The sequence below is a fragment of the Linepithema humile genome, chromosome 7 (assembly GCF_040581485.1).
Source record: "Linepithema humile isolate Giens D197 chromosome 7, Lhum_UNIL_v1.0, whole genome shotgun sequence".
NCBI classification, from domain to species: Eukaryota; Metazoa; Arthropoda; class Insecta; order Hymenoptera; family Formicidae; genus Linepithema; species Linepithema humile.
The window spans coordinates 6,495,539-6,521,480 of record NC_090134.1 but is presented as its reverse complement, the minus strand read 5'-3'; the positions used below and the strand labels follow the sequence as shown (position 1 = coordinate 6,521,480).

General features: G+C 34.5%; 2 protein-coding genes and 1 long non-coding RNA gene across 4 annotated transcripts in view; 2 read left to right on the top strand and 1 right to left on the bottom strand.

Moving 5' to 3' along the window:
• LOC105667607 (uncharacterized) overlaps nt 1-25,942 on the top strand; it is a 127,292-nt gene that overhangs the window by 99,896 nt on the left and 1,454 nt on the right. The window lies entirely within an intron of this gene.
• On the top strand, nt 363-13,577 carry LOC105667654 (uncharacterized). The gene is made up of 18 exons (XM_012359585.2): nt 363-541; nt 1,102-1,387; nt 1,534-1,592; nt 1,680-1,821; nt 2,163-2,330; nt 2,400-2,550; nt 7,332-7,402; nt 7,961-8,131; nt 8,723-8,781; nt 9,036-9,177; nt 9,275-9,439; nt 9,616-9,752; nt 11,664-11,768; nt 11,847-11,997; nt 12,270-12,328; nt 12,401-12,542; nt 12,612-12,779; nt 12,968-13,577. Exons 2-18 carry the CDS (start codon nt 1,247-1,249, stop codon nt 13,196-13,198), a joined length of 2,262 nt encoding a protein of 753 aa, XP_012215008.2. The 5' UTR covers nt 363-541; nt 1,102-1,246; the 3' UTR covers nt 13,199-13,577.
• LOC105667580 (uncharacterized) lies at nt 13,539-24,865 on the bottom strand. The gene is made up of 15 exons (XM_067358998.1): nt 24,482-24,865; nt 23,957-24,209; nt 23,703-23,806; nt 23,073-23,399; nt 22,622-22,894; nt 22,493-22,542; nt 22,361-22,409; nt 16,549-16,776; nt 16,115-16,367; nt 15,893-15,993; nt 15,434-15,763; nt 14,901-15,176; nt 14,077-14,270; nt 13,810-13,980; nt 13,539-13,738 (listed from the first exon to the last, which is right to left on the bottom strand). The coding sequence occupies exons 1-13, from the start codon at nt 24,677-24,679 to the stop codon at nt 14,211-14,213; spliced, it is 2,502 nt and encodes an 833-aa protein (XP_067215099.1). The 5' UTR covers nt 24,680-24,865; the 3' UTR covers nt 13,539-13,738; nt 13,810-13,980; nt 14,077-14,210.

Below are 25,942 nucleotides of genomic sequence, written 5' to 3'. Positions count from 1 at the left end.
AATAAATTGAACACACAGTAAGAATATGTTCTAAAAACGTTATGCGTGAAAATATGAACGCTTAAACTTTACTTTCTCCCGAAACAAATTTTCGAGCGAATTGTCAAAACATAGGAAATAAAAAAATACATGATAAATATGTTTCGGCAAACTTTTCGCTATTTTACTGTGCACTGTGTTCTTATAGCACAAGTTACGTTTACCATACGTTCTTCCTGTTTTTATTAACAGATCGATCGACCTTACTAAGAACTTTCGATCGTAACGGATAATGTCAACGTCGGAGTTTCGCTGCTTTGTTGGCCGTACGCTATCGCTATGGTAACTTTGCGAATCGTTTGTGCGCGCGCATTTTCTTCACTTTTATGCGCATCGTTTTCCGCGAAGAACATTGTCACCATTAGGCAGAGGCGACGGGCAATATATTTCTGGCACGGTACATCGACCGAGCGTGCGATAAGCCAATTAATTAGGTTGATGCGTAATAGTTTGCAAGTATCATCGATTCGTATCAATCGGTTGAGTTTGTGCGGGATCGCAGGTAAGGGTCACATCTGAAAACCATTTAACGGTGTATTAATTAGCGGAATTACTACATTAACAGTAATTAGAACGACGCGTTCTCTCGCAAGACGTGACTATTCTTGTTATTTGCTTACCACAAATACTCCGCGCGCTATTAGTGTTTAATTTGATATCTGAAATTAGCAGAGAGAGAGAGAGAGAGAGAAAGAGAGATAGAGCATTTACAACAAATTTGCTCTTTCTTGTCAAGAAATTCTATTTTCCGCAGTTTGCTTAAGCGACGTCACATTTTATACTCAACTTTATCATTATTTTAACATTTTCATAATTTTACTCTTAGTGCCACCGTATAATTATTTCTCTTTTACTCATCACATTATCTTCATTTGTAAAGCTATATTTACATTCATAGTAGATTACACATCTCGTGCAGACACGATCGGAAAAATCAGTTTTCCATAGAAACATCTCATTGTGCTTTAGAGCACACAAGTAAATTCCAAGTGGAAACAGGAAGAAATTTGTATGCAGCGGCGGTGCGCGTAGACGTAGGTCTAAGATCTACAGATTTAAAAGTTTGTGTTTAGGTTCGGGCTGCAGTATAAAAATCTCATTTATATAGTGACGATACAGATCGAGTAACTCAGAGCGAAGAGAGAGAGAGAAAAGGAAAGAAGCGCAGTGAGAAAAACGCGAAGGGAATAAGCAACGGGCGAACGAGATGCCGATTGATTGTTACTACTTCCCGCCGAGTCCACCTTGTCGCACCGTTATGTTACTCGCGAAAGCTTTAGGCGTCCATTTTAACTACAAAATCGTGAACGTCATGAACGGGGACAATATGCAGCCGGAATTTATACAGGTTTTCTGAATTGCATTATTTTTCTCTTCGCACGTAGATTTCTCAACTTTCAGTATATTATTTAAACAAACATATCAACTTTAAGCAAGAAAAATTTATTTTTTTTTTGTTCAGAGAAGCTTTTTCAAAGCGCAATTTTATTTTAGATGAATCCGCAACACGTGATACCAACTATCGATGATAACGGCTTTGTTCTGTGGGAAAGGTATGAGATTCACGTTTAACGTTTAGCGTTTAGCGTGAGATTTAGAATTTAATTAAACTGTACTTAGAAATTTACGTGTCATTGCAGTCGTCCAATTATGGCGTACTTGGTGAGCAAATACGCGAAAAATGATTCTCTTTATCCGAAAGATCCGAAACAGAGGGCAATGGTTGATCAGATGCTGTACTTCGATGCCGGCCGTCTCTATTACAATATGATAAAATGTTACGTACGTTGACTGATTTTGTCTGGAAATCTTTCTAATTATTACGTCAATCCAATTGACCCGACGCAAGTGATTTAATTGACAAATTTCCTGATAAATTCTATGATAAACTTTGAAGCTGATATAATATTTTAGCAAATTTTCTGATAAATTGTACGATAAACTTTAAAGCCAATATAATACAATATTTTCTTTCCACTGGTTTCCATTTAGCTGCATTAATGCGGCTTCTATTAATTGCGGCACAAAATACATCGTGTATTTCCAGAACACTTAGAGCATTACTGTATATTGAATGTTGTCTGTGTCAACGCGATACGATGAACAAAATCATTATCATCTAGGTTCCGGTATTTCGGGGCCTGGCTAATTCAATTAACGAGACAGATCTGGAACGAGTGGAAAAATCATTCGAGGTGCTGAACACTCTCCTCGAAGGTAAGGAATTCGCGGCTGGCGATAACCTGACTATCGCCGATTTCGCTATCAGTACGACTATCTGCACAGTGCTGGTAAGTCTTGTTGCGACGGACGACGGGTGGGCTGTTGCGCACACGCTGAGGCCGATTTTTCGATTGCAGTGCTTCGACTTCGACATCGGCCGTTACGATAACGTTGCCGCGTATTACGAACGTTGCAAGGAAAATTTGGAGAGATTCGGATTCGAGGAGGTGCACGCCATGGGTGTTAAAGCGTTTACCGAGATGTACCACGCGAACCTGCAAGAATCTAGTTAACGTGAATATGGCTATGGATATTTGTGCGCGTCTAAAGTAGAGGATCGATAATACCTCGTTTACCTGAGATCGAGATTAGACATGGAATCCCATCGTTATCCCTTATAGAATTTAAAATTCCCTTTTTACCTTCGCGGCTCCTGGCATTTCAACAGTTTTCTTCTAATAAATCAAGTAATACGAGTGTTCTAGAAACGCTGTGTCGTTTAAGCGTTGTACTTATTCCACTTAACAGATTTTAGCATGCACACTAGTCGTTATATTGCTGAGATATCTATCATTATTTCTTTGCAAGGCACACAATAAAATAACTTTGAAATATAGTCACAATCAAGCGTGATAATTTACTTGTACATAAAAAATATGATTTAGCTGCAATTATTTCCTTTTTTAATTTGAAACATAACTATGACAAGGTGCACACACGTGAAATGAAATTTATAAAGTTAACAAGTATCAATGCTCATCTAGCAAACACGGAAAGAATATAACGACGGCAGTGACGAGGCTAATGTATCTCGCCTTGTCATTATTACACTTCATTTTCTTAATTACAGCGTGACGTCCAGTCACGTGAAGCACGGGAGTTCTGTGCCGCACGAACAGTACTATATCCCTTCTAAGCGCGTGCATTAGCGACGCAGATAACGATCGCCGAAACAAAACGAAAGGGCTGAAGGCGGTGAATATTATCCGTGGATCTTATCTTTTCGGCTGTATTTTTGTTTTGCCGTATCTAGCGTGAGTATTGACTTCCAGCGAGCCGCCCGCTTTCCTGTCTATAGCAACATAATTGCGAGGCAACGCCAATAAAAGCGCCGTTATCCTGCCGTCTTATCGCGAGCAGTCATATTTGTCGTGCTATTTGGTAACATTCACTTATTCGTTCCTTTCCCCTCAAGCTCGACGCGCTTCGTATGTGTACCATTTAATCGTTTATCTCCGCCGGCATCGCCTTGTACTCCATGCTCCGATATGGGTATATATATCGGCCGTCCTCTGCTACACGCGAGCAATTACGTAACAACCGGCGATTCTGACCGGTGTTCGACAATGACGAGGCGGGAATGTGTTTCACAGCCGTAGAATCCAGTACGTTCGAAGGCGGCAAGAAACTATTCCCGCATTGTTGGCTCATGCTGTCGGACGTGTCGCGCCGGTTTTTACCTTCTCTCGCAGATAACATTGGAAGATTATTAATTACAAGTTAATTCTACAACAGATTTATTTTGAAAGCCGAGATATGCTTTTAAACGTGATTTCCAACAACATGTTTGAAGCATATTCTCCGAGGAATATTAGTTAAATTCTGTTTAACTTTAAATCGCATTTGTGAGAACAGTTTATATATAGCGAATCAAATTTAACGCCATGCAAAAACGTACATATGCAAAAAAAGTTTGGATAAGTAAGTTTTATCTAATCGCTTACGATAACCTATCGACGTTATTAACATAACCGCTTTATGTTAGTTTCGCGGCGAATTAATTCGCTTTGTAGGAAATTTCCAAGTATAATTGCGTTAAAAGTTTAAACATTGCCCGTGCCGCAACTGGCTAATAACTCGATAGAGCTACTTATGCGATAATGCCTCTCGTGTTCTCGGAGAGGAAGTTTCTGGACGGTCAACCGCGAGCGATTAAAGCCGCCCATCCGGCTTTGATCAAACGAATCTCTCGAATTCAGAGTACGCTAATTCAAAATTTTGTAAATATTATTTTGCCATGTGTGTGTAGACATCTAATTGTGCGCATAAAAACACGCAAAAGATTTTAAGTAGCGATGTCACGCCAGATCATACATTTGCGTGAGAATATGACGTTAGTTCTTTGTGCAACTCTAGATAAAAGTGGGCCAGAGTTTTACATCGATTACTCGGCAATCGATCGTGTTGCATTCAATTGTCGTGTTTGCGGCTATAGTCGGCATCAAAATAGCTGAGACAATTGGCCGTTGATAATTGATTCTACAGAATTATGTTTACGTATATAATTCTGTACAAGTGGTAATAATAGCTTCTAGAACATTATATCGAGTATACATATTTCATGGAATAAGATTATCTTAATGTGTGTCTGAAAAATTAATTAATTCTCATTTCAGATATTCTCTAATTGATAGAAATAGATAACTATTTTATCGTCGATATATATAATATTTTAAATGCAAACTATGACATTTTCTATATTTTAGACGAAACAAGTATATTTTGCATTAGAAAGAAATAGAACAAAACATATTAACAATTAAAAAAATTAAATTTTGGCATCTCAATTGAGGGCAGTGTAGATTTGAAGATTTATTGTCTTAAAAGTTATCAAATATAAACGAGATATTTGTGCGCAGTTTATAACTACGTTGAATGTTAACTACGTTATAACAAAGTTAAAATTGTATAATCGAAAGAGCGTAGCTAATGTGGCATATATATTTAATTACATAGCTGCAGAATTTCATTAAGCTATAGATTATATACAAGTTTAATATACAAGTTAAGTGTTTAGTATACAATTTTTAAATAAAAAATTGAAGGATCTTGCACACGATTCTTATGAAGAAACGTTTTCGGTCAAATTGTCTGAATTTCTAATATATTTCTTGTATCTCTGATCAAAAGACTCAATGAGCACAAAATTTTTCAATGGACAGTTTTTTAAGTTATAGGCATTTGAAAGTCTTCTTCAAGATCCGTTTGCATGTTTACTTACGCGAGTCATGCATACCTGCCTGTATATGCCTACTTTTCTATGCATAGATGTCCTTCTGTTTGTGCAAATGTTTGTGCGTGTATGCTATTTTTATTTATTGATGAAGATTGGTGGCCTTTTGGCTGGCCGTCTAGCATGCCGGCTAGCGTTGAGCATATCAATGCCGTTGAAGTGACGCTCTTAAAGTGGGGCGACCTGTTGTAAGCACAATTTCTATTAATAAATAAAAGGATACATGCATAAATATTTGCACAAACATAAGGATCCATGCATACATAGGCCAGGTATGCACGGCAAATTTGCATAGACAAACATACACCACTTTCAAATGCTTGTAACTCAAAAACTGTTTGTTAGAAAACTTTGTGTCCATTGAGGCAATGTAACGTGGGTTGGCAATTTTTAATAAATATAGCCGGAGATGTTCTAGCGTAAACTGTCAATTTTTAAAAATAGCCAGAGACGATTTAACGTGAACTGGCAATTTTTAAAAATAGCCAGAGACAATTCAACGTGAGCTGGCAATTTTTAGTAAATATAGCTGGAGGCAATCTAATGTGAGCTGGCAATTTTTAAAGCCAGAAGCGATCTGTAACGTGGGCTGGCAATTTTTAATATATAAAGCTAGAGACGGTTTTTTCATTCAACATAAATTTTATACCATTTTAAGAGAAAATGAATAATTTTCAGCATTATTTGATTAATGTTTAAAACTTTTATTTCTCCACTGCAGTTATATATTGAATTATGTTACAAGCAAGAAATTGTATTAATTTTTTTCCTCAGTTATTTAATAATCTATAAAAAGTAACTTTGTATATTTTATTATTCTATACTATAGCTAATAAATTAATATACATAACAATAATAATTTACTTTAATAATAATAATTTACTTTCTTAGATAGTATAGAATATATTAGCTAAAGCAAATGACTTGCAAGAACAAACTTATTTAGCCATATAACGCAAGGAAAAAATTGACGTGATATCGCGCTTCTGACGTCATAATCGAGTATGACTGCACGAGTGATTGCAAGTTTTAAAAAGCACAATTTTTATCTTTACAAAGATTTTAGCTAAACCGCGATTATGTTTTCTAAAGAAAGTTTCTAAAGAAATTTCAAATTAATATTATTAAATTAATATATAAAATAAAATATTTAAGAGATTAAGGATAAACTTCTTACTAAAATATCCTTTAGTTTGTAGACAATGTTTGTCTGAAAATGATATTATATTGGTGGGAAATTAGTCGTACTAGTTTTGCAATAAGTTGATGAAGTGATATCGAAATCGATGTCAGCGACTTATTTTTTCCGTATTCTTTCGGTATTCTTTCGATATTGATCTTGTCGAGTCATTGCAACGACAATACTAAAACTTTAAAGTTTCTTCGCGGTGTGGAGCAAAGCGAACCATGATCAGCACTTTTCGTACAGTGACGAATCATCGCCACGCTGGAACTGATTAGCGTCGGTGGTTCAATTAGCCGATGAAAGTCTGAAAAACATTGATAAATTAAAATGCTACGTAGACAAGTCTTCCGAGATCTTCTGACCTTGCGGGATTTAGCACAATATAAAATTAACTAATCGGAAACGTGCTTCCGATCGCGAAGTCTAAACTGTAAATACAGATGTCAAAGATACTTGAAATGCATGCACTACTTCATTTCGTCGCGAACGGTAAACAATGAATTTATGCAAATTATGAATTATAAAACTGTACACAGTTAGATATTGATAAAAGGAACACAATTGGATAGTAGACAAAAGCGTCGACTCACGCGCAATAAAATATCGCTGCTTGGCATCGTACGACATCTTAATAATGTATATCGCTTCTTCATTGTTGAACGTCGTTTATCACCTATCGCTGTTATGCAAATAGGACAGACAAAATGATCGCCGATCGAAAAATTCACGGCGGAATTAAAAAGCTGGGGGTGGCAACGCCTCCGAGACTACCGTAGGATTGAGAACCCTCGGATGCGATGATCGATCTCACTCTTGCGTGCGTGGAATAGAGAGAGTCTGTGCTGTTATACGCGCGGCCTTTATAAATAGCTAGAACATGCAAGTTGGTTAGACAGTCCGCTATAATCTCGCCGCGCGCCTCCAGAGACTACTATCTCCAGGTTCGGTCCCCGTTGTGACTTCTCTCTCTCTCTCTCTCGCAGTCCTCGCCTGTCACGAGTAATTCGTCGGAGCCATCTGAGTGACGAGACTATTTCAACGATCGCAAATTTGTGATTTACAGTGTGCGAGCACAATTTTGAAAGGAATTTCGCGTGTGCACGAATATCTCCTCGCTATTCGTGACTTATGAATGTGGAAATTTGCGGAATCATTTTCCACGTTTGCACAGAGTGTGAAGCTGTACGGATCTGCAAATAACTTTACCGGTTCGAATTTGGCAGGTTTACTTTTGAATAATCAATAACGGATATTAGTATGCAAACTAGATCCGTTTGAAATAACATTGTAAATTATATTTAGACCCGATATGTCGGTTGTATTTTCCTCTTTTGCTTTGCAAACGCGTTTGTAACGTAATATTTACGTAATAATTAATATTGTTTACGTTTCGAACTTTGAAGCATGGAAATCCTATCGTAGGAAATAGTTTCACTCGTCGCTCGAATGTGCCCGAATATCTGACACACGATCGATCATACTGGCTACTTCATTAATAGCGCGCGTCGCGCATTTTCGCAGATTTTAAGATGCCCATCGATCTTTACCTAGTTCTCGGAAGTGCCCCATGCCGGGCTGTGCGTTTGACGGCGGCGGCCATAGGGCTGCATATAAACTTGAAATTTACCAATCTTGAAGCCGGCGAACATCTGAAACCCGAATATCTTAAGGTAGTTTGCGATAATTAAATTGTCTGCAATGTGAAACATTTAGAGATACAAAAAGATATATAGGGAAATGTTGTTTAGAATTCTCTTCGATAGAAATGATTTATTTAAGAATTAATAATTTTTATGATTTATGGTTTTGAAAAGTTTTTAGTTTTTGTGAAAAAATTATAAAATTTTAACATTTTCTCGAATTAACAGTGACATTATTGAATATATTTATTTATTTGTGTATTACTGTTGCAAAATTTTTATTACCAAAAAAATATGATAAAACGTTTTACGTAATAAAAAAAGACTTCGTATTTGCGTAAAACATTTCATTTTATTTTCTCTTGACGTTTTTTAATGTATAAATTTATTTTACAGTAATATCGGTATTACCAAAGCAACACATTTGAAATATATTGCTGCAAAAACTGGAAACTCTCTAAATGTGACATTTTTGAAAGCCATGTCTTTAAATATCGAAAAAAACCGTGTAAATGCAAGCTTTTCTTTTTTTGCCTTCAATTAACTTGTCAGATGAAAGGGTATTAAAAAATTTCAAAATAATATGAAATTGACATTGATATTCTGCGTTTGACGCTGTAGATGAATCCACAGCATACAGTGCCTACACTAGATGACAATGGCTTATACTTGTCGGAAAGGTAGGGAAGATTTCTTTATTTTTCCTGGTGTGCTAAAAGCTCGATCCTCACAGACAAAAATCTCGACACATTTTTTTTTTAATTTGTTATTTACGAGTTATTATGAATTTTTTCCTTCGAAAGTTTAGGTTATTTATTATATTTATTCAAAGATTACACAAATTGATTTTATTCACAACTTTTTTTATTAATTGAATATTAATTATTATAATAGAAATTAATGACACACTGCTTGCTTTGCGTAAATTTCGTAGTCGTGCTATTATGGCCTATTTGGTCAATCAATATGGCAAAGATGATTCTCTCTACCCGAAAGACCCTAAGAAACGAGCTTTGGTTGATCAAAGGCTATACTTCGACGCAGGAACTCTGTATTCATCGTTTGGTGATTATTACGTAAGTTTTCCTGAAATCATGCGATTCTTAATAGATTACACGTAACAGGAAATGATTGATCACGAAGTGATAGCCATATACATAAAAATAATTGCAGTATACGTTGATATACAACGGCGTTACTTTGGATCAAGCAGGATACGAAAAGATGAATACCGCATTGTCCTTCTTCGATAAGTTTCTAGAAGGCGAAAATTACGCAGCGGGAAAGACTCTAACTATCGCTGACCTTACCTTGGTCGTAACGATTGCTAATTACAAGGTAGAAAAATTGCTATGCAAATTTTTATGTTCTTTACATTGCAACTTCACGATTGAATTTGTTCATTACAAGCTAGGATAATTATATACGTAGGTTAAATTCATCGGAAATATTTTTACAAATATGCAATTACAATGAGAATAATATCAGCAATTTAATTGACGATATTTTATCAGGTTGTAGAGCACGATCTAAGTAAGTACAGCAACATTTTGCGATGGTTTGATAAAGTACAAAAAGAAATTCCTAAGTACAATGAGCTCGAAGGCGCCGCTATACAGGCAATGAAAGAATTCGCCGCTAGGAGGAAGAAGTGATTTTTCAGCAAAAGCGTAACGCACACAGAATGCACTGATGCTATTTTTATATATTATTGATTTGCCATGCAGTATTTCGCATAATTTCATCAGATTTTATACAATTAAAATGATTATTGAATAGATTAGTGTAGTAATTAATGTAGTTAATTTGAAAATATGTAGTTTTAGAAAAAATAAATAAATTACTAAAGACGAAAATAGAGAGTATTGAGCTACCCACGTTTTTGTGCTGTAATTATAATTTTTAAATTTATTATTATACAAAAACTTATTCTTTAATAATGATATTTCAGTCATCAATTTGCACTGAAGATCGCGAAATCGATGACCAAAAAATCTATATTAGAATAAGATTTTTTACGATAATAAATTTAAAAATTCAATTATTTATAAAATTATTTATAGTATAAGAAAACTGCGAAAATAAATATTATGAAATTGAGAAATATATAGAATAAGAAATTTAGAATCTATTATTATATGTTTTTCTAGAGAAAAGTATTTCTTTATTAAAATAATGAAAAATAATTATGTGCGAAAGCGTAAAACGTAAATTTCAACTATAAACAAAAATTGCAAGCGTAAATAAAGTAGAAAGATATATTTTATAATACACACACCTCCAAGTATGAGATTGAATAATTTTCTACTTTGCCGGTCTTCATTCTATTCATTATATAGCTAAGAAAAGTTATTATGCAAATATTAACGGGAAAATGTATACATCCCCGCAAATTTTGCGGGGGTAAAGTTAGATATTCTCACCTCTGTTGGTCACTTAACAAGAGGGAAACTTTTAACATAGTTCCCACAAGCGCTCTGCCTTTAGAGAATCTTGACCTAGCTCGCGGCGTGGCTTTGTCACGAACAAAAAGTTTTCGTTGCAAGTGGCCAGACCAAAATCCGCTTTCCCCCTTCCACTTAAAATCCTGCTAACAGGTAGATTTCGTCTTATCGACCAGCTGCAGAGTTATATGTCGTATATATGCACAAACTTGCGAAAACTACACAGAGCTAGTTAATATAACTGATATAATTATTCAAACTACGAATTAATTTAAAGACAGAGTTTTACCTTGAAGCTTTTCTCACTAAAATCCTCTAAGTTCCACACAATTTCACAATTATTGCGCGTTGCCTTGACATTGAAGGAATTGTCTTTCTTTTTTATCTAATTTTTGGAATTTGTGATTGAAAGCATATTTGATGGATACAATATAATAAGTTTATCATCTTATGTGTGATAATTGTGGAAATAAAGAACATATAAAATAAAGACATATTCTTTTTAATGTGAAAGTTTTTACAAATATATAAACATGAAGATTTTAATCATTTTTAAGTGAGAATTTTTTTCTCATTTCACAATCTTTCAGCCGAACTCGATGTTAACAAGCCTTTCGTACCGTAAACTCGTTCGTTCTCATTACGCGCGTAATTTACCACAGTGGTAATCGGCCTTCCTTAGACTCGATGTTCATTTGGCTCCACTCTTTAAATAGCGTTTAACGATAGCAATAATTATAGCGTAAGAGTCTCTACTTGCATTTGTCGTATTTGATCGTGGAAATACGGAAATACGTTATAGAAAATAGACTATGTTTTGCTTTATAACAATGCATCTAATGGAACTTGCGTTACGAATACTAAAGAAGGGGTTACCTTTATTAAAACATACTTTTTTAATTACGCTTAGCAATTTCAGAGTTTTGCGCGATAGGTATATTTTCTCGCCTCGCTTAAATTGCACTTTATGGCTTGTAGACGTAATAAGACTCCATAAATAAATAAATAAAACTGTCTATATGTGTAACTGTCCACCTATCTATCGGTCTGCGATGAAAATGTAATAAAGGCCAGAGAAGTTATACGAGTTGTATTTAAACGTATGTCAGTATGTATTGATTGACGAGAAGTCGCAGTTCCAACAGTTCAGTCGCCGTACAAGCTGCTTACGAACTGCATGCGCATTTCTTTCCGCGAAGCAAATATTTTACTCAAAATTCACGGTAAGAAATAATATTTGTAAACGTATTGCGTATTATGTGAATAACGTATGTACGTATATCGATATATAATGAATTAAGCAATTTAAGGCCGAACATGCAATTGTATTATTTTCCTGTGAGCTCGCCTTGCCGAGCTGTATTGCTCACGGCAGAAGCGATTGGGCTCGAAATGGAATTGATAGAATTAAACATATCTGTTGGCGAACATATGACACCGGAATACGGAGAGGTATGAAAACTTGATATAGAACAACGTATATGTATTATATAAAATAGGAAATAAAATTATAATATACTACTTAACATCAATGTATATTAAATAGTATATTATAATTTTATTTCCTGTTTACAATGTTTAATAATACATTGATGTTAAGTAGTATATTATAATTTTATCACCTATTTTGAACAAATTTCGCTCAGTGTATATGTAAATTGGAAACCTAAAAACTCACACATTAATCGTTTAATATGCGGAATACATGGAATTCCATTTTCTAGTTAAATCCGCAAAGGACAATTCCCTTCTTAGTCGATGACGATCTCAAAATATCAGAAAGGTTTGTGAAAGCATTTCAATAGTGATGTAATGTATTCCGCGGTGTACTATTCATCAACAAATGACATTTCAGTCGAGCTATTATGGCTTATTTGGTTGATCAATACGGCGAGAATGATGCATTGTATCCGCGAAATCCAGAGGCGCGCGGAATAATTGATCAACGATTATACTTTGATATCGATACACTCTTTGCGAGTATATTTCATTATTATGTATGTAAATTGGTTAATTTAAAATAAAGCGTACTGTGGTTGCGATTTTATCATAGAGTTTTGTCACAGCTGGTTGTGTTGAGAAGAGAGGCCGATACATACAATCAAGCGCAATATGAAATATTGACGGACGCATTCAAAATCCTAGACACATTTCTCGAAGGGCAAGATTACGTGGCTGGAGCTAATATGACAATCGCCGACTTTGCCTTGGTTGCATCTGTGACCACAGCATTGGTAATTGTGTAGCGCCTCGCACTCATTTTCGACAGATTACACTTCCTTTTCTGCCAACAATGTCATATGGATTTAATTCCTTTGTTGATTATCAACACGACATATCCAAGATTAATTCCTGAGACACACAAGCTTAATCAATTTATCATACAACAAAATAAATATATAACAAATTTATCATATATTAGGCATGTGGTTTTAATGTGGAAGAATATGCAAACGTTACAAACTGGCTGGAAAGGATGCAAACGTCTGCACCTGGATATGAGAAAGCTAATGGTGAGCCAATCGAGATGTTCAAACAATTTGTAGAAGCATCACTGAGTAACGAAGAAGAAGGAGAAAAAGAAGAAGATGAAGAAGAGGGAGAAAAGGATGAAGAAGAGGGAGAAAAAGAAGAAGAAGAAGAAAATGAATAATATATCAAATATATTATTTAAATCTTTAATTTTTTTATGTGGTATCACTAGTTGAAAATTAATCATGATAAATAAAAATGAATATCACGACAAATAATAATAGAGAAAAGTTATCTGCTGTAAAGAGACTTTATCAAAACTGTTACAAAATAATTACGTCACAGATATTTTTATGACATCTTTTAAATTTCTATATTTTTTGGATACATAAATAAAGAGAAATGGAAAAGAAATATGACGCTCATAAACGCGGCACGAATGAGAGAGTTAATTATTACTGTAGATAAGTTTTAGTGTCATATTAATTCGAATATTAGAACAATATTATAGAACAAACAAATATCAGAACAATAAAAAAATTTATTTTATTATTTGCAAATGTTGAATTATATATATGTTTTCTTAATAAAATTTTCGTTTGTTGAAAACTGTTGGAACGAGAAAGATATGAGAACGTGCCGACTGAAGGCAATGCAACCTGCATATTGATTTATATTCAGTGTATGGTATTTCACCTCGTATCGTACGTCGAGCAATAACCTATTGAAGATTACAAGAATTAATATAAACATTTTTAGTCCTTTTTTAATTTATATCTTGTTATATTTTACCTAATTATTCGTATATTATCCTCAACAATTTTTGACACAATATTTACACAAATTTATCTCATTTTATTCTTGATGTTTAACTTATATTATTTAAATAACCTTAGTTCTTTAAACATTTCTTTATCTACAATTGGGATATTAGCTGCAAATTAACCATGAAAAACCATTATTCTGAAAAATACTTAATTTGAAAGATGTTAAGATAAAAGTATTCTACAAATTTACAAGCAATCGATTATCGAGCATTTGGTATGATTGTGTACTTACCGACAAGAAAGTCTCTAGCGATGTAGAAAGTTTATCCTTGAATTTAAAATTTAGACATATATGTCATTAAACCAAATATAATAATTTTTTTATTCTGACACTAGGAATCTTTTCTATAGAACTATACTTTAGAACTATATTTCTTCGCTCATTTGTCGTAATAACGTAAAATATGACATCGCAGTACTTAATATCTATTGCAAGAACGAATACAATATTATATTGTGCCATCGCATAAATTATGCTGAGACAAGCGAAGATCACAATGCAAAAACAAAATATATTGATAAGATGTAGTGAGAATTATATTTTATGAATTTTACAGATATTATATATTATAGATATTATTTCATTTTTTTAGTTCTTTGGCATATAAAATAATTTGAGCCAATTATATTAATATGCAATATGCTACATAAAAATGTGTGTTCTAAGAAAATCATTGTTCTATTTAAATAATCAAATCTACTAATACAGCAAACTTTTGATTTGATAAAAAGATGAGTTTTTTTAATATTAGATACTCTTATTAATCGCAAAAGAGTTGTAATTAAATGCTTATCTCATAAATATATCATCCTAGACATCTTTTCCTACAAATCATAATCTAACAAAACTGATGAAAAAAGTACTAAAGTATCGCGTCTGTGAAACGTATTCGCATTGACGTGTTTTACAACCAGGCGAAAGGATAAAGTATGATTGGTATAATGGTGCAAAAAGCTAGCCTCTCGACGGCGTGGCGCTTTTTAAGATTTGCCGTAAATGAACTTCTTTTGCCGCGGAAGAGTTTTGAAGGAAGCCACTCATTGCATAGCACTTACCCCCATAAAAGTTTCCAAGGATATAACCCCGAATTGTCCAGCGGTTAATGCACACGGTCGGCGTGCTCTGACCATGATCATAATTAGCCCTTTCCTCAGTGCCATTCCTGAACCACTACTGGGCAGAAGATACCACTTGGAGTTATAAGCGGCATCGCAGATAGCTGTGCTTTGCACTATTATGTCGTTACACGTCCACGTATAAAGAAGTAGCTGGATAACGCCACCCACGAAGTGGAAAGCAAAGATACACTTTCTGATAAACACGTCCGCCGCCTGAGAAATAAATGCATCGTAAGAAATTTTAAATTTTAAAATAACACGAACATTTTTTAGCACCAAACTTGCAATTGTTTGAAAAAAATTTTGATTTCTCCATACGTTATTTCTGGATAGTTTTTTTTTTTTTGCAATTTAGTAATTTTTATATTTTCTGTGCGAAAACTTGCTGTGGCGGAGCGCAGAATAAATTGATAGGAGAAAAATGAGAAACGTAAAATGGAAAAAGAGGAGAATGAGATTCAAAAACTTACGAGAAATTGAAATCCACCGAAGCAGATGACTACACTGGAGAGGAGTAATTGTCCAAGTAATATAATGGCGAACACGCGTTGCAAGTTACGCACATAATATATGAGCTTGAGGTGCTGCTGCACACAATCCTGCAATTTCTTGAACGTGAGTGCCGCAACATCTGTTTCCGACAGATGTTTTTGATCTGTCACTTTGTCGATGCACTGCTCGACGATGACTTCCACTTTGTAGGCCAAGATTTTCAGCTGCGCGGCCACGTGGATGTTGAACGTGCTTACGAAATTGTCAAAACAGAAAGTGCAGATACCCGAGTGGAACGTCGAAAGTGACTGTAAAAACGTCCATTAATCAAATTTACATTTTAGAGCATGTTTGAGAACTAGAAGCGACACGTTTTTATTATTTTATTGATACGATCATTCACATGGATCATTTATAATTGGATAAAATATTTATACCTGAATGACGTAAGTGACCTCGTAATACGGCGAGTGATATGGAAATTCGATCCACAGTTTGAACGGCAGAACCTTCTCCGTTTCATTCGTCTTGTCATGCTCTATTTGCAAAAATTAAAAAAAAAAATTCCTCTGATGCTGTGCAGCATCGCTTTGCGCGAGCGTTCGAGAAATAGCGTTTGCCAGCGCGAACGCGTTTGCAAGCAAGAACGAGAACTATACCGAAAAGAGGCGCAAAGATGTAATTGAACGTCGCGGCGTAGACGATAAACGTGAAGGTGTATATTATGCTCATCCCTAGTTTATCGTACTCTTCTAGAATTCGCGCACTGGTCTCGTCGTAATCGACGTTCCAAAAATTCTTTTCGGCGACACGAATCAGCTCCATCACCGTGTCGCGGTAGAAGAAGAAGCTACCTAGCTTCACCAGTATCATTATTAGCAGCAACGTCGTACATAAATTGTACGTGACGGCCTATGAGTACACGCATCATTAAATGTTTATCTCTTTATATCCAGTACGCAGAACGCTATCTCGAAACAGACGCACGATAAAGTACACAGTAAAACTGTACTCTAATATCGACATAAATCGAAGGATACGATTCACTTTTCGAAGAAGCGCTGTGCGGAAACGATCATCGTGTCATACTTACGTAAAAATCACCTAAGCAGTGATACAGATCGACGCCCTCGACGAGAATGGCGAAGACAATTTGCCAAACGGCATAGCCGAACGCGGCGCGCAGGAGCAGCCGTTCCCGCGGTGTCTCGACGTCCCAAAGACCGACCATTTTCATGAAGAGTCGCGTGATACTTACCGATCGGTACTCCTTATTGCGCGTCATGCCGCACCTCGTGATTTTCTCCACGCCACCGCGACCCTAAGTGTGCCTAAATGGCCTGAACTGTCTCCGGACGTAAGTGGAAGTCCTATTATGCTAACAGGCAGGAAAATTGTCGCGCACTTGCCGTGTGCCGATGACAGGCTGTAATCATACGCGCTTCCTTTGCCGAGACGATCAATCGATGTCGGTGCATGAATTAGGTTCGATCTCCGGTGGACAATGCGTCTTGGTTTCCTACCTTCGTCGCTTCCGTCAGTAGACCGACCGCGAGCTATCGTGTCTCGTTGCAAATTGAATGTCTACTTGTAATATATAAGAGTGACGATAAAACTGTGGAACAATTATACTTGCAGATAAGATGTTTAATTCATTAATTATTGCGTGATAAGTATTCTTTTATGTATATATAAATATGTGTGTATAGTGGATAAAAAGGATATTCAAACATTTTATTCTATTCGGAACAATTTTACAGAAAGAAAGAAAATTATTGCTACAAAGTGTCTTTATTACAGAAAATATAATTTTTATTTGAGTTGCCAGAAAACTGCTAAAAAGTTAGATACATTCTTGTACATATCATACATTTTAAGTACACATTGCAAGTACTAAAGATGTTCGTGAACCTAGCATATCATTTTCCAGCAGATCAAAAATAAAAGAGAGTTCTTGTCGCATGCAGTCGAGTTCTATAGTTCCTTATAGTTTTTAGTAATAGTTCTGGTGATTTTATCCAAAAAAACACCAATCAAAAAAATGATCTGCTAACTTCCCGTAGCAGATCATTTTCTAGCAGATCAAAAATAAAAGAGAGTTCTTGTCGCATGCAGTCGAGTTCTATAGTTCCTGATAGTTTTTAATGATAGTTCTGGTGATTTTATAAAAAAAAACACCGATCGAAAAAAATGATCTGCTACGGAAAGTTAGCAGATAAAAAATAGAGGACACTGAACATATATGTGATATGCTGGCCGTATATTGATAGTTCTGTTGATAATTAAAGAGTTTTCGTGTAGTTCTGAGCCAGTACATTGCTTTTCCAAAGAGTTCTGACGACTAAAATAATTAGAAAATTTTTTAACAATTATTTTACCCGAAAAACACGCATTTTTGTACATATATGTGATATGCTGGCCGCATATTGATAGTTCTGCTAAAAATTAGACAGTTCTCTTCTAGTTCTGGGCGAGTACATTGCTTTTCCAAAAAGTTCTGACGACTAAAATAATTAGAAAATTTTTTAAACAATTATTTTACCCGAAAAACACGCATTTTATAGTATATGTGTGATATGCTGGCCGTATATTGATAGTTCTGTTAATAATTAAAGAGTTTTCGTGTAGTTCTGGGCAAGTACATTGCTTTTCCAAAGAGTTTTGACGACTAAAATAATTAGAAAATTTTTTAAACAATTAATTTACCCGAAAAACGCGCATTTTTGAGCATATGTGTGATATGCTGGCCGTATATTGATAGTTCTGTTAATAATTAAAGAGTTTTCGTGTAGTTCTGGGCAAGTACATTGCTTTTCCAAAGAGTTCTGACGACTAAAATAATTAGAAAATTTTTTAAACAATTAATTTACCCGAAAAACGCGCATTTTTGAGCATATGTGTGATATGCTGGCCGTATATTGATAGTTCTGTTAATAATTAAAGAGTTTTCGTGTAGTTCTGGGCAAGTACATTGCTTTTCCAAAGAGTTCTGACGACTAAAATAATTAGAAAATTTTTTAAACAATTATTTTACCCGAAAAACACGCATTTTTGAGTATATGTGTGATATGCTGGCCGTATATTAATAGTTCTGTTAATAATTAAAGAGTTTTCGTGTAGTTCTGGGCAAGTACATTGCTTTTCCAAAGAGTTCTGACGACTAAAATAATTAGAAAATTTTTTAAACAATTAATTTACCCGAAAAACGCGCATTTTTGAGCATATGTGTGATATGCTGGCCGCATATTGATAGTTCTGCTAAAAATTAGACAGTTCTCTTCTAGTTCTGGGCGAGTACATTGCTTTTCCAAAGAGTTCTGACGACTAAAATAATTAGAAAATTTTTTAAACAATTAATTTACCCGAAAAACACGCATTTTTGAGCATATGTGTGATATGCTGGCCGTATATTGATAGTTCTGTTAATAATTAAAGAGTTTTCGTGTAGTTCTGGGCAAGTACATTGCTTTTCCAAAGAGTTCTGACGACTAAAATAATTAGAAAATTTTTTAAACAATTAATTTACCCGAAAAACGCGCATTTTTGAGCATATGTGTGATATGCTGGCCGTATATTGATAGTTCTGTTAATAATTAAAGAGTTTTCGTGTAGTTCTGGGCAAGTACATTGCTTTTCCAAAGAGTTCTGACGACTAAAATAATTAGAAAATTTTTTAAACAATTATTTTACCCGAAAAACACGCATTTTTGAGTATATGTGTGATATGCTGGCCGTATATTAATAGTTCTGTTAATAATTAAAGAGTTTTCGTGTAGTTCTGGGCAAGTACATTGCTTTTCCAAAGAGTTCTGACGACTAAAATAATTAGAAAATTTTTTAAACAATTAATTTACCCGAAAAACGCGCATTTTTGAGCATATGTGTGATATGCTGGCCGCATATTGATAGTTCTGCTAAAAATTAGACAGTTCTCTTCTAGTTCTGGGCGAGTACATTGCTTTTCCAAAGAGTTCTGACGACTAAAATAATTAGAAAATTTTTTAAACAATTAATTTACCCGAAAAACACGCATTTTTGAGCATATGTGTGATATGCTGGCCGTATATTGATAGTTCTGTTAATAATTAAAGAGTTTTCGTGTAGTTCTGGGCAAGTACATTGCTTTTCCAAAGAGTTCTGACGACTAAAATAATTAGAAAATTTTTTAAACAATTAATTTACCCGAAAAACGCGCATTTTTGAGCATATGTGTGATATGCTGGCCGTATATTGATAGTTCTGTTAATAATTAAAGAGTTTTCGTGTAGTTCTGGGCAAGTACATTGCTTTTCCAAAGAGTTCTGACGACTAAAATAATTAGAAAATTTTTTAAACAATTAATTTACCCGAAAAACGCGCATTTTTGAGCATATGTGTGATATGCTGGCCGTATATTGATAGTTCTGTTAATAATTAAAGAGTTTTCGTGTAGTTCTGGGCAAGTACATTGCTTTTCCAAAGAGTTCTGACGACTAAAATAATTAGAAAATTTTTTAAACAATTATTTTACCCGAAAAACACGCATTTTTGAGTATATGTGTGATATGCTGGCCGTATATTAATAGTTCTGTTAATAATTAAAGAGTTTTCGTGTAGTTCTGGGCAAGTACATTGCTTTTCCAAAGAGTTCTGACGACTAAAATAATTAGAAAATTTTTTAAACAATTAATTTACCCGAAAAACGCGCATTTTTGAGCATATGTGTGATATGCTGGCCGCATATTGATAGTTCTGCTAAAAATTAGACAGTTCTCTTCTAGTTCTGGGCGAGTACATTGCTTTTCCAAAGAGTTCTGACGACTAAAATAATTAGAAAATTTTTTAAACAATTAATTTACCCGAAAAACACGCATTTTTGAGCATATGTGTGATATGCTGGCCGTATATTGATAGTTCTGTTAATAATTAAAGAGTTTTCGTGTAGTTCTGGGCGAGTACATTGCTTTTTCAAAGAGTTCTGACGACTAAAATAATTAGAAAATTTTTTAAACAATTATTTTACCCGAAAAACACGCATTTTTGAGTATATGTGTGATATGCTGGTCGTATATTGATAGTTCTGTTAATAATTAAAGAGTTTTCGTGTAGTTCTGGGCAAGTACATTGCTTTTCCAAAGAGTTCTGACGACTAAAATAATTAGAAAATTTTTTAAACAATTAATTTACCCGAAAAACGCGCATTTTTGAGCATATGTGTGATATGCTGGCCGCATATTGATAGTTCTGCTAAAAATTAGACAGTTCTCTTCTAGTTCTGGGCGAGTACATTGCTTTTCCAAAGAGTTCTGACGACTAAAATAATTAGAAAATTTTTTATATAATTTTATATAATTTTATATAATTATATAATTTTATATAATTATATAATTTTATATAATAAATTATTGAAAAATAATTACTGTTATACAAATAATTTTTTCATATCCTTGAAGTTTTTCTTCGTACGCCGAGTATATTCACAATCATATAGTAGAGTTCATAAAAGTTGTTAACAATTATTTAAATATTAGAAACCAGAACTTTTCTGAAAAGTATAGAAGTATTAAATATATAGTTCGAAAAAACCCCCCAATATACAATAACGTATCACAATTACATAAGCGAAAAGATGATAAAAATTGTTAACAATTATTTTTATTACTATTGATGGATATTGTTATTGAGAACTTTCCAATATCAACTAGAGCCTCGATACTTATACGTTCAACAACTTGGCGATATAATTTGTTTACTAAATATAATTAATTTTACCCATAAAATTTTATTAGAAATAAAAAGTAATTGTTTAAAAAATTTTCTAATTATTTTAGTCGTCAGAACTCTTTGGAAAAGCAATGTACTTGCCCAGAACTACACGAAAACTCTTTAATTATTAACAGAACTATCAATATACGGCCAGCATATCACACATATGCTCAAAAATGCGCGTTTTTCGGGTAAATTAATTGTTTAAAAAATTTTCTAATTATTTTAGTCGTCAGAACTCTTTGGAAAAGCAATGTATTTGCCCAGAACTACACGAAAACTCTTTAATTATTAACAGAACTATCAATATACGGCCAGCATATCACACATATGCTCAAAAATGCGCGTTTTTCGGGTAAATTAATTGTTTAAAAAATTTTCTAATTATTTTAGTCGTCAGAACTCTTTGGAAAAGCAATGTACTTGCCCAGAACTACACGAAAACTCTTTAATTATTAACAGAACTATCAATATACGGCCAGCATATCACACATATACTAAAAAATGCGTGTTTTTCGGGTAAAATAATTGTTTAAAAAATTTTCTAATTATTTTAGTCGTCAGAACTTTTTGGAAAAGCAATGTACTCGCCCAGAACTAGAAGAGAACTGTCTAATTTTTAGCAGAACTATCAATATGCGGCCAGCATATCACATATATGTACAAAAATGCGTGTTTTTCGGGTAAAATAATTGTTAAAAAATTTTCTAATTATTTTAGTCGTCAGAACTCTTTGGAAAAGCAATGTACTGGCTCAGAACTACACGAAAACTCTTTAATTATCAACAGAACTATCAATATACGGCCAGCATATCACATATATGTTCAGTGTCCTCTATTTTTTATCTGCTAACTTTCCGTAGCAGATCATTTTTTTCGATCGGTGTTTTTTTTTATAAAATCACCAGAACTATCATTAAAAACTATCAGGAACTATAGAACTCGACTGCATGCGACAAGAACTCTCTTTTATTTTTGATCTGCTAGAAAATGATCTGCTACGGGAAGTTAGCAGATCATTTTTTCGATTGGTGTTTTTTTGGATAAAATCACCAGAACTATTACTAAAAACTATAAGGAACTATAGAACTCGACTGCATGCGGCAAGAACTCTCTTTTATTTTTGATCTGCTGGAAAATGATATGCTAGGTTCACGAACATGTACTAAAGATACGCAAATACGTTGAGATTTTTTCCTCAGCTGTTGGCTTAAATATATTAATATTCAGAATATCTAATTATTCTCAATTCACATCGCAAATAATTTCGAATTTTTCATGCAAATGCTTACTCCGTGAATTTGCGTAGCAAGGTGAAGTAGGACGCTGCGGTGCTGAGCACCTGGAAGAGGACAGAATTAAATGTTGCCATCTTGCAGATGTATTCAATCGTAATTGCATTACTGTTACACCGAATTTACCGCCATGAACGTCTCGAGAGAAACTGGGAAGAAACCGCCGGCGGATATGGAGCAGGCACGCGTGCAACGCATTATAATGAACAAAATAGCATTTCTGACTCTTCTATTGTCTTTGTGGGATAAAACTTGCCAATCGGCATTGTACGCCGCGTTGCCGACCGCGCAGCTCTCGAGCATTAAGTCATTCGCCGTTAGCGTAATGATGAACAGTTGAAAGAAGCAACCGTTCGTATGAGCGATGAATATCAACCGCCTGACGAAAGTACCTTGAGCCTTTTTCAACAGAGATGCAGATGTGTGAAGAAGGTCGGCGAGTGCCGTAAGCTATTTATATTCGCACGCTCTCATCGGTATGTATGTGTGTATGTGTGAGTAAAGGGTTGCGGTACACGCATCTCCCCTTTTCTCTCACTTTCTCTCTCTTCCTTTCGTGACAACCGTGTACACTTACCAAAAACACTTGAAAGCCCGCGACGCAGAGCATGATGCCTGATACCAACAGCTGACAAAGAGTCGAGTACATGAAGATATGTTGTATTTGTTCACAGTACCAAATCAGTTCCTGATGCAACACTATGCATCTTTTAATCTCTTCGTACATTTCCCGTTTTTTCCTCTCGTCGAACGACTTTACGGTATCGACTCGATTGATTCTCTCGAGAATGGTTTCCAATCGGTGTTGCAAAAGTTTGAATTGGCCGGCAATATGCAAGTTTAATAGACTAAGAAGATTATCGAAGCAACAAAAGCACAGGCCCGAATGGACGAGCACTAAAATCTGCAAAAGTTATAAATTTCTAAAAAAAAAGAGTTGCACTATTTGACACGAAGGCGGAAAAATACTATGAGTAGATGAAGCCAGTAACTCATTAAGTATCGTATTCAACTTTTTAATTTTCGAATTTTTTAAAAATCTAATCAAGAACGATGTTTCACACCTGACAAATGTTTCACAGACACAATTTTCTAGAAAATTTGTTTAGAACCGAATATATCTCTATTTTATATAATAGCACTATAATTTTATAATATTTCTACTTTTATAAGAGCGAGTGCAACTATGATGAATACGCTTTATTACCTGGAAAACGAATAGTATTTCAAAAATAGGCGTGACGTTTGTCGGAATTCCGAGCCAGACATTGAAAGGAAGTATTCTTTCGCTTTCGTTTTTCCCTCTGTTTTCTATAAAATCGCAACATGTAGAGAGTAAATGAAACGTTTGTATATGCAACGGTGCCACGAACAAAGATTCTTAGTACCTGCACTAAGTTTGTACCATTCGTATTCTATTCTCTACTAAGCAGACGAGATGTAAATTTAGAATCAGGATACCGATTATGGGAGTCAGCATATAGGTGAAAACGGTTCCTTGAACGAAGAATGTAAACGTGATCATTAGTATTTTTCCCTTTTTATCGATCTCTTCCAAAAGTTTGCTGCCGTATTCATCATACTGGGCGTACCAAAAATGATCCTGCGTATATCTTAGCATATTCAGCATGTGTTTCCGATGAATTAGAAAGAAGCTTATCTTTAGCAAAATTATGACTACCGGCATAGTGCTACAAGCAGTGTATGTAATGGCCTAAAATATCAGTATGCTTTTACTAAAATTGAAGTTTTAATAAAAATTCGATTATTAAAAATAGTATTAACTGTCCACAAGAAGATAAAATTAATACATTAAAAATATTAAAAGAAGAAAAATTATATATAAGGCGCTTAAATAATTTAAAAATCATTACGTTGCTTTACACATCTCAAGATTTTAATTGCTATTACAAAAACGATCTTACTTAATCGCATCGATAGTGTTTTGTTCGCTTCACAATGGTTATCGTAAATTTTGATACTCACGTAAAAATCACCCATGCTGAAGTAGAAAAATTCGGTCGCTTCTGTCCACAGAGCTCCGGCAACTGCAACTATTGTGTAGATCAAAAGTCCGTTTAATAATCGTTCTTCGGCTTTCGACTCGGCAGGCCAAAAGCCTATCATCTTCATGAGAAACCTCGCTATTCGTATCGACAGAAATTTATTCTTTTTTTCCGCCATTATCGTTTGGCCGAGACGGCCACATCTATGGTTATGCCGTATTAAGGAGATTCGCGGTATTGCACACCGCAATGATAGATATAAAGATACGTAATAACAGGCGTAGCGCAGCGATTGTGGCACGATCTTTGATTGGATTATTTCCCCCTTTATTACTTCACTCTATTATCACGCTAGTCGTATCGCGCGGTAAGGGAGACTGCATTATTACAGGGTAACACACCCTCTCACAGAGAAAAATGTACAACGTCAATATATGCTATCTGTGCTGTCAATGAACTCCAATCGTAAAATGTAGTGAGTGCGTTTAAATTAAAAGTGTCTGTGAAATAAAAAATTTATCATTACAAGATATATACGTTCTGTGATCTTTTCTGACAGGTGTTACATTCTCAAGACTCTAAAATGAGATTTCCAAGGTGATAGAAATCAAACAATGAAAGAATGCATTGCGTTTGTAGAAGTCGCGGAAGAGTGCCATTTGACGATCGCTCTTTCTGGATCGCACATCCGTTTCGTCAAATTGTGGCATATTACGTATTGTTAACTGCTCAGGCAATGTTACGCGTTAAACTTTCATAAATTATCGGAAAATGTGCTTTATCAGGACATCAGTTATAGTGAAATTTCATTAGTTTAAGAATTAATCAAAAGTTAACAATTGCAGTTAACTTTAAACAGCATACTTTAGCATTCCTTAGTAGAAGAAAAGTTTAGAGAAAAAAATTCTAAAACTGCTTTAAAACAACTTTCCGTCTTACTTTGTAGTCCTGCGATTCAGGGTAAGAACGAGAAACTCATTAAAGAAAATCAATTTACGTCTTTAAGCGTGAATTTTGAATCTAATTTCGCAATTTATAACAACTTTCGGATTAAAAAAAAATGAAAAAGTTTGGATATGTAAAACTTATTTTAAGTTGTTAATTTTTTAATGTATATACTTTTTATTTTTTGTATGAAATTTGTTGAATTGAGTGCAATTGTTACCTTAATGGAAAATTGCGTTCTTTTATAGTTAACAACTCGCGCAAATGAGAGGGATCGGGGAGTTGATGAATATATGAAAGCACACAATAGAGATTATTTTATTATATATATTTTAATATTCTTTTTTGAGAAAATACGTATACTTATACTCGCAACTCGATACATTTTAGCTACATGAAATACGATTCGGCATTACCACGGCGTTTGCTATAAAATGTGGGGCAAAAGAAAAATTAGAATTTATTGCTACCTCGAATAATGGACAGAGAACATGCG

Excerpts from the sequence above, each read along its gene's own strand:
- LOC105667580 (XM_067358998.1), bottom strand. The coding sequence starts at position 24,679 with ATGGCGGAAAAAAAGAATAAATTTCTGTCGATACGAATAGCGAGGTTT. Across the intron at positions 24,210-24,481 it reads TCAGCATGGGTGATTTTTAC|GCCATTACATACACTGCTTG; the intron begins GTGAGTATCAAA and ends CTGATATTTTAG. Across the intron at positions 22,410-22,492 it reads TTGCTACGCAAATTCACGGA|CCAACAGCTGAGGAAAAAAT; the intron begins GTAAGCATTTGC and ends AATATATTTAAG.
- LOC105667654 (XM_012359585.2), top strand. The coding sequence starts at position 1,247 with ATGCCGATTGATTGTTACTACTTCCCGCCGAGTCCACCTTGTCGCACC. Across the intron at positions 8,132-8,722 it reads TGAAACCCGAATATCTTAAG|ATGAATCCACAGCATACAGT; the intron begins GTAGTTTGCGAT and ends TTGACGCTGTAG. Across the intron at positions 12,543-12,611 it reads CGAGTATATTTCATTATTAT|CTGGTTGTGTTGAGAAGAGA; the intron begins GTATGTAAATTG and ends GTTTTGTCACAG.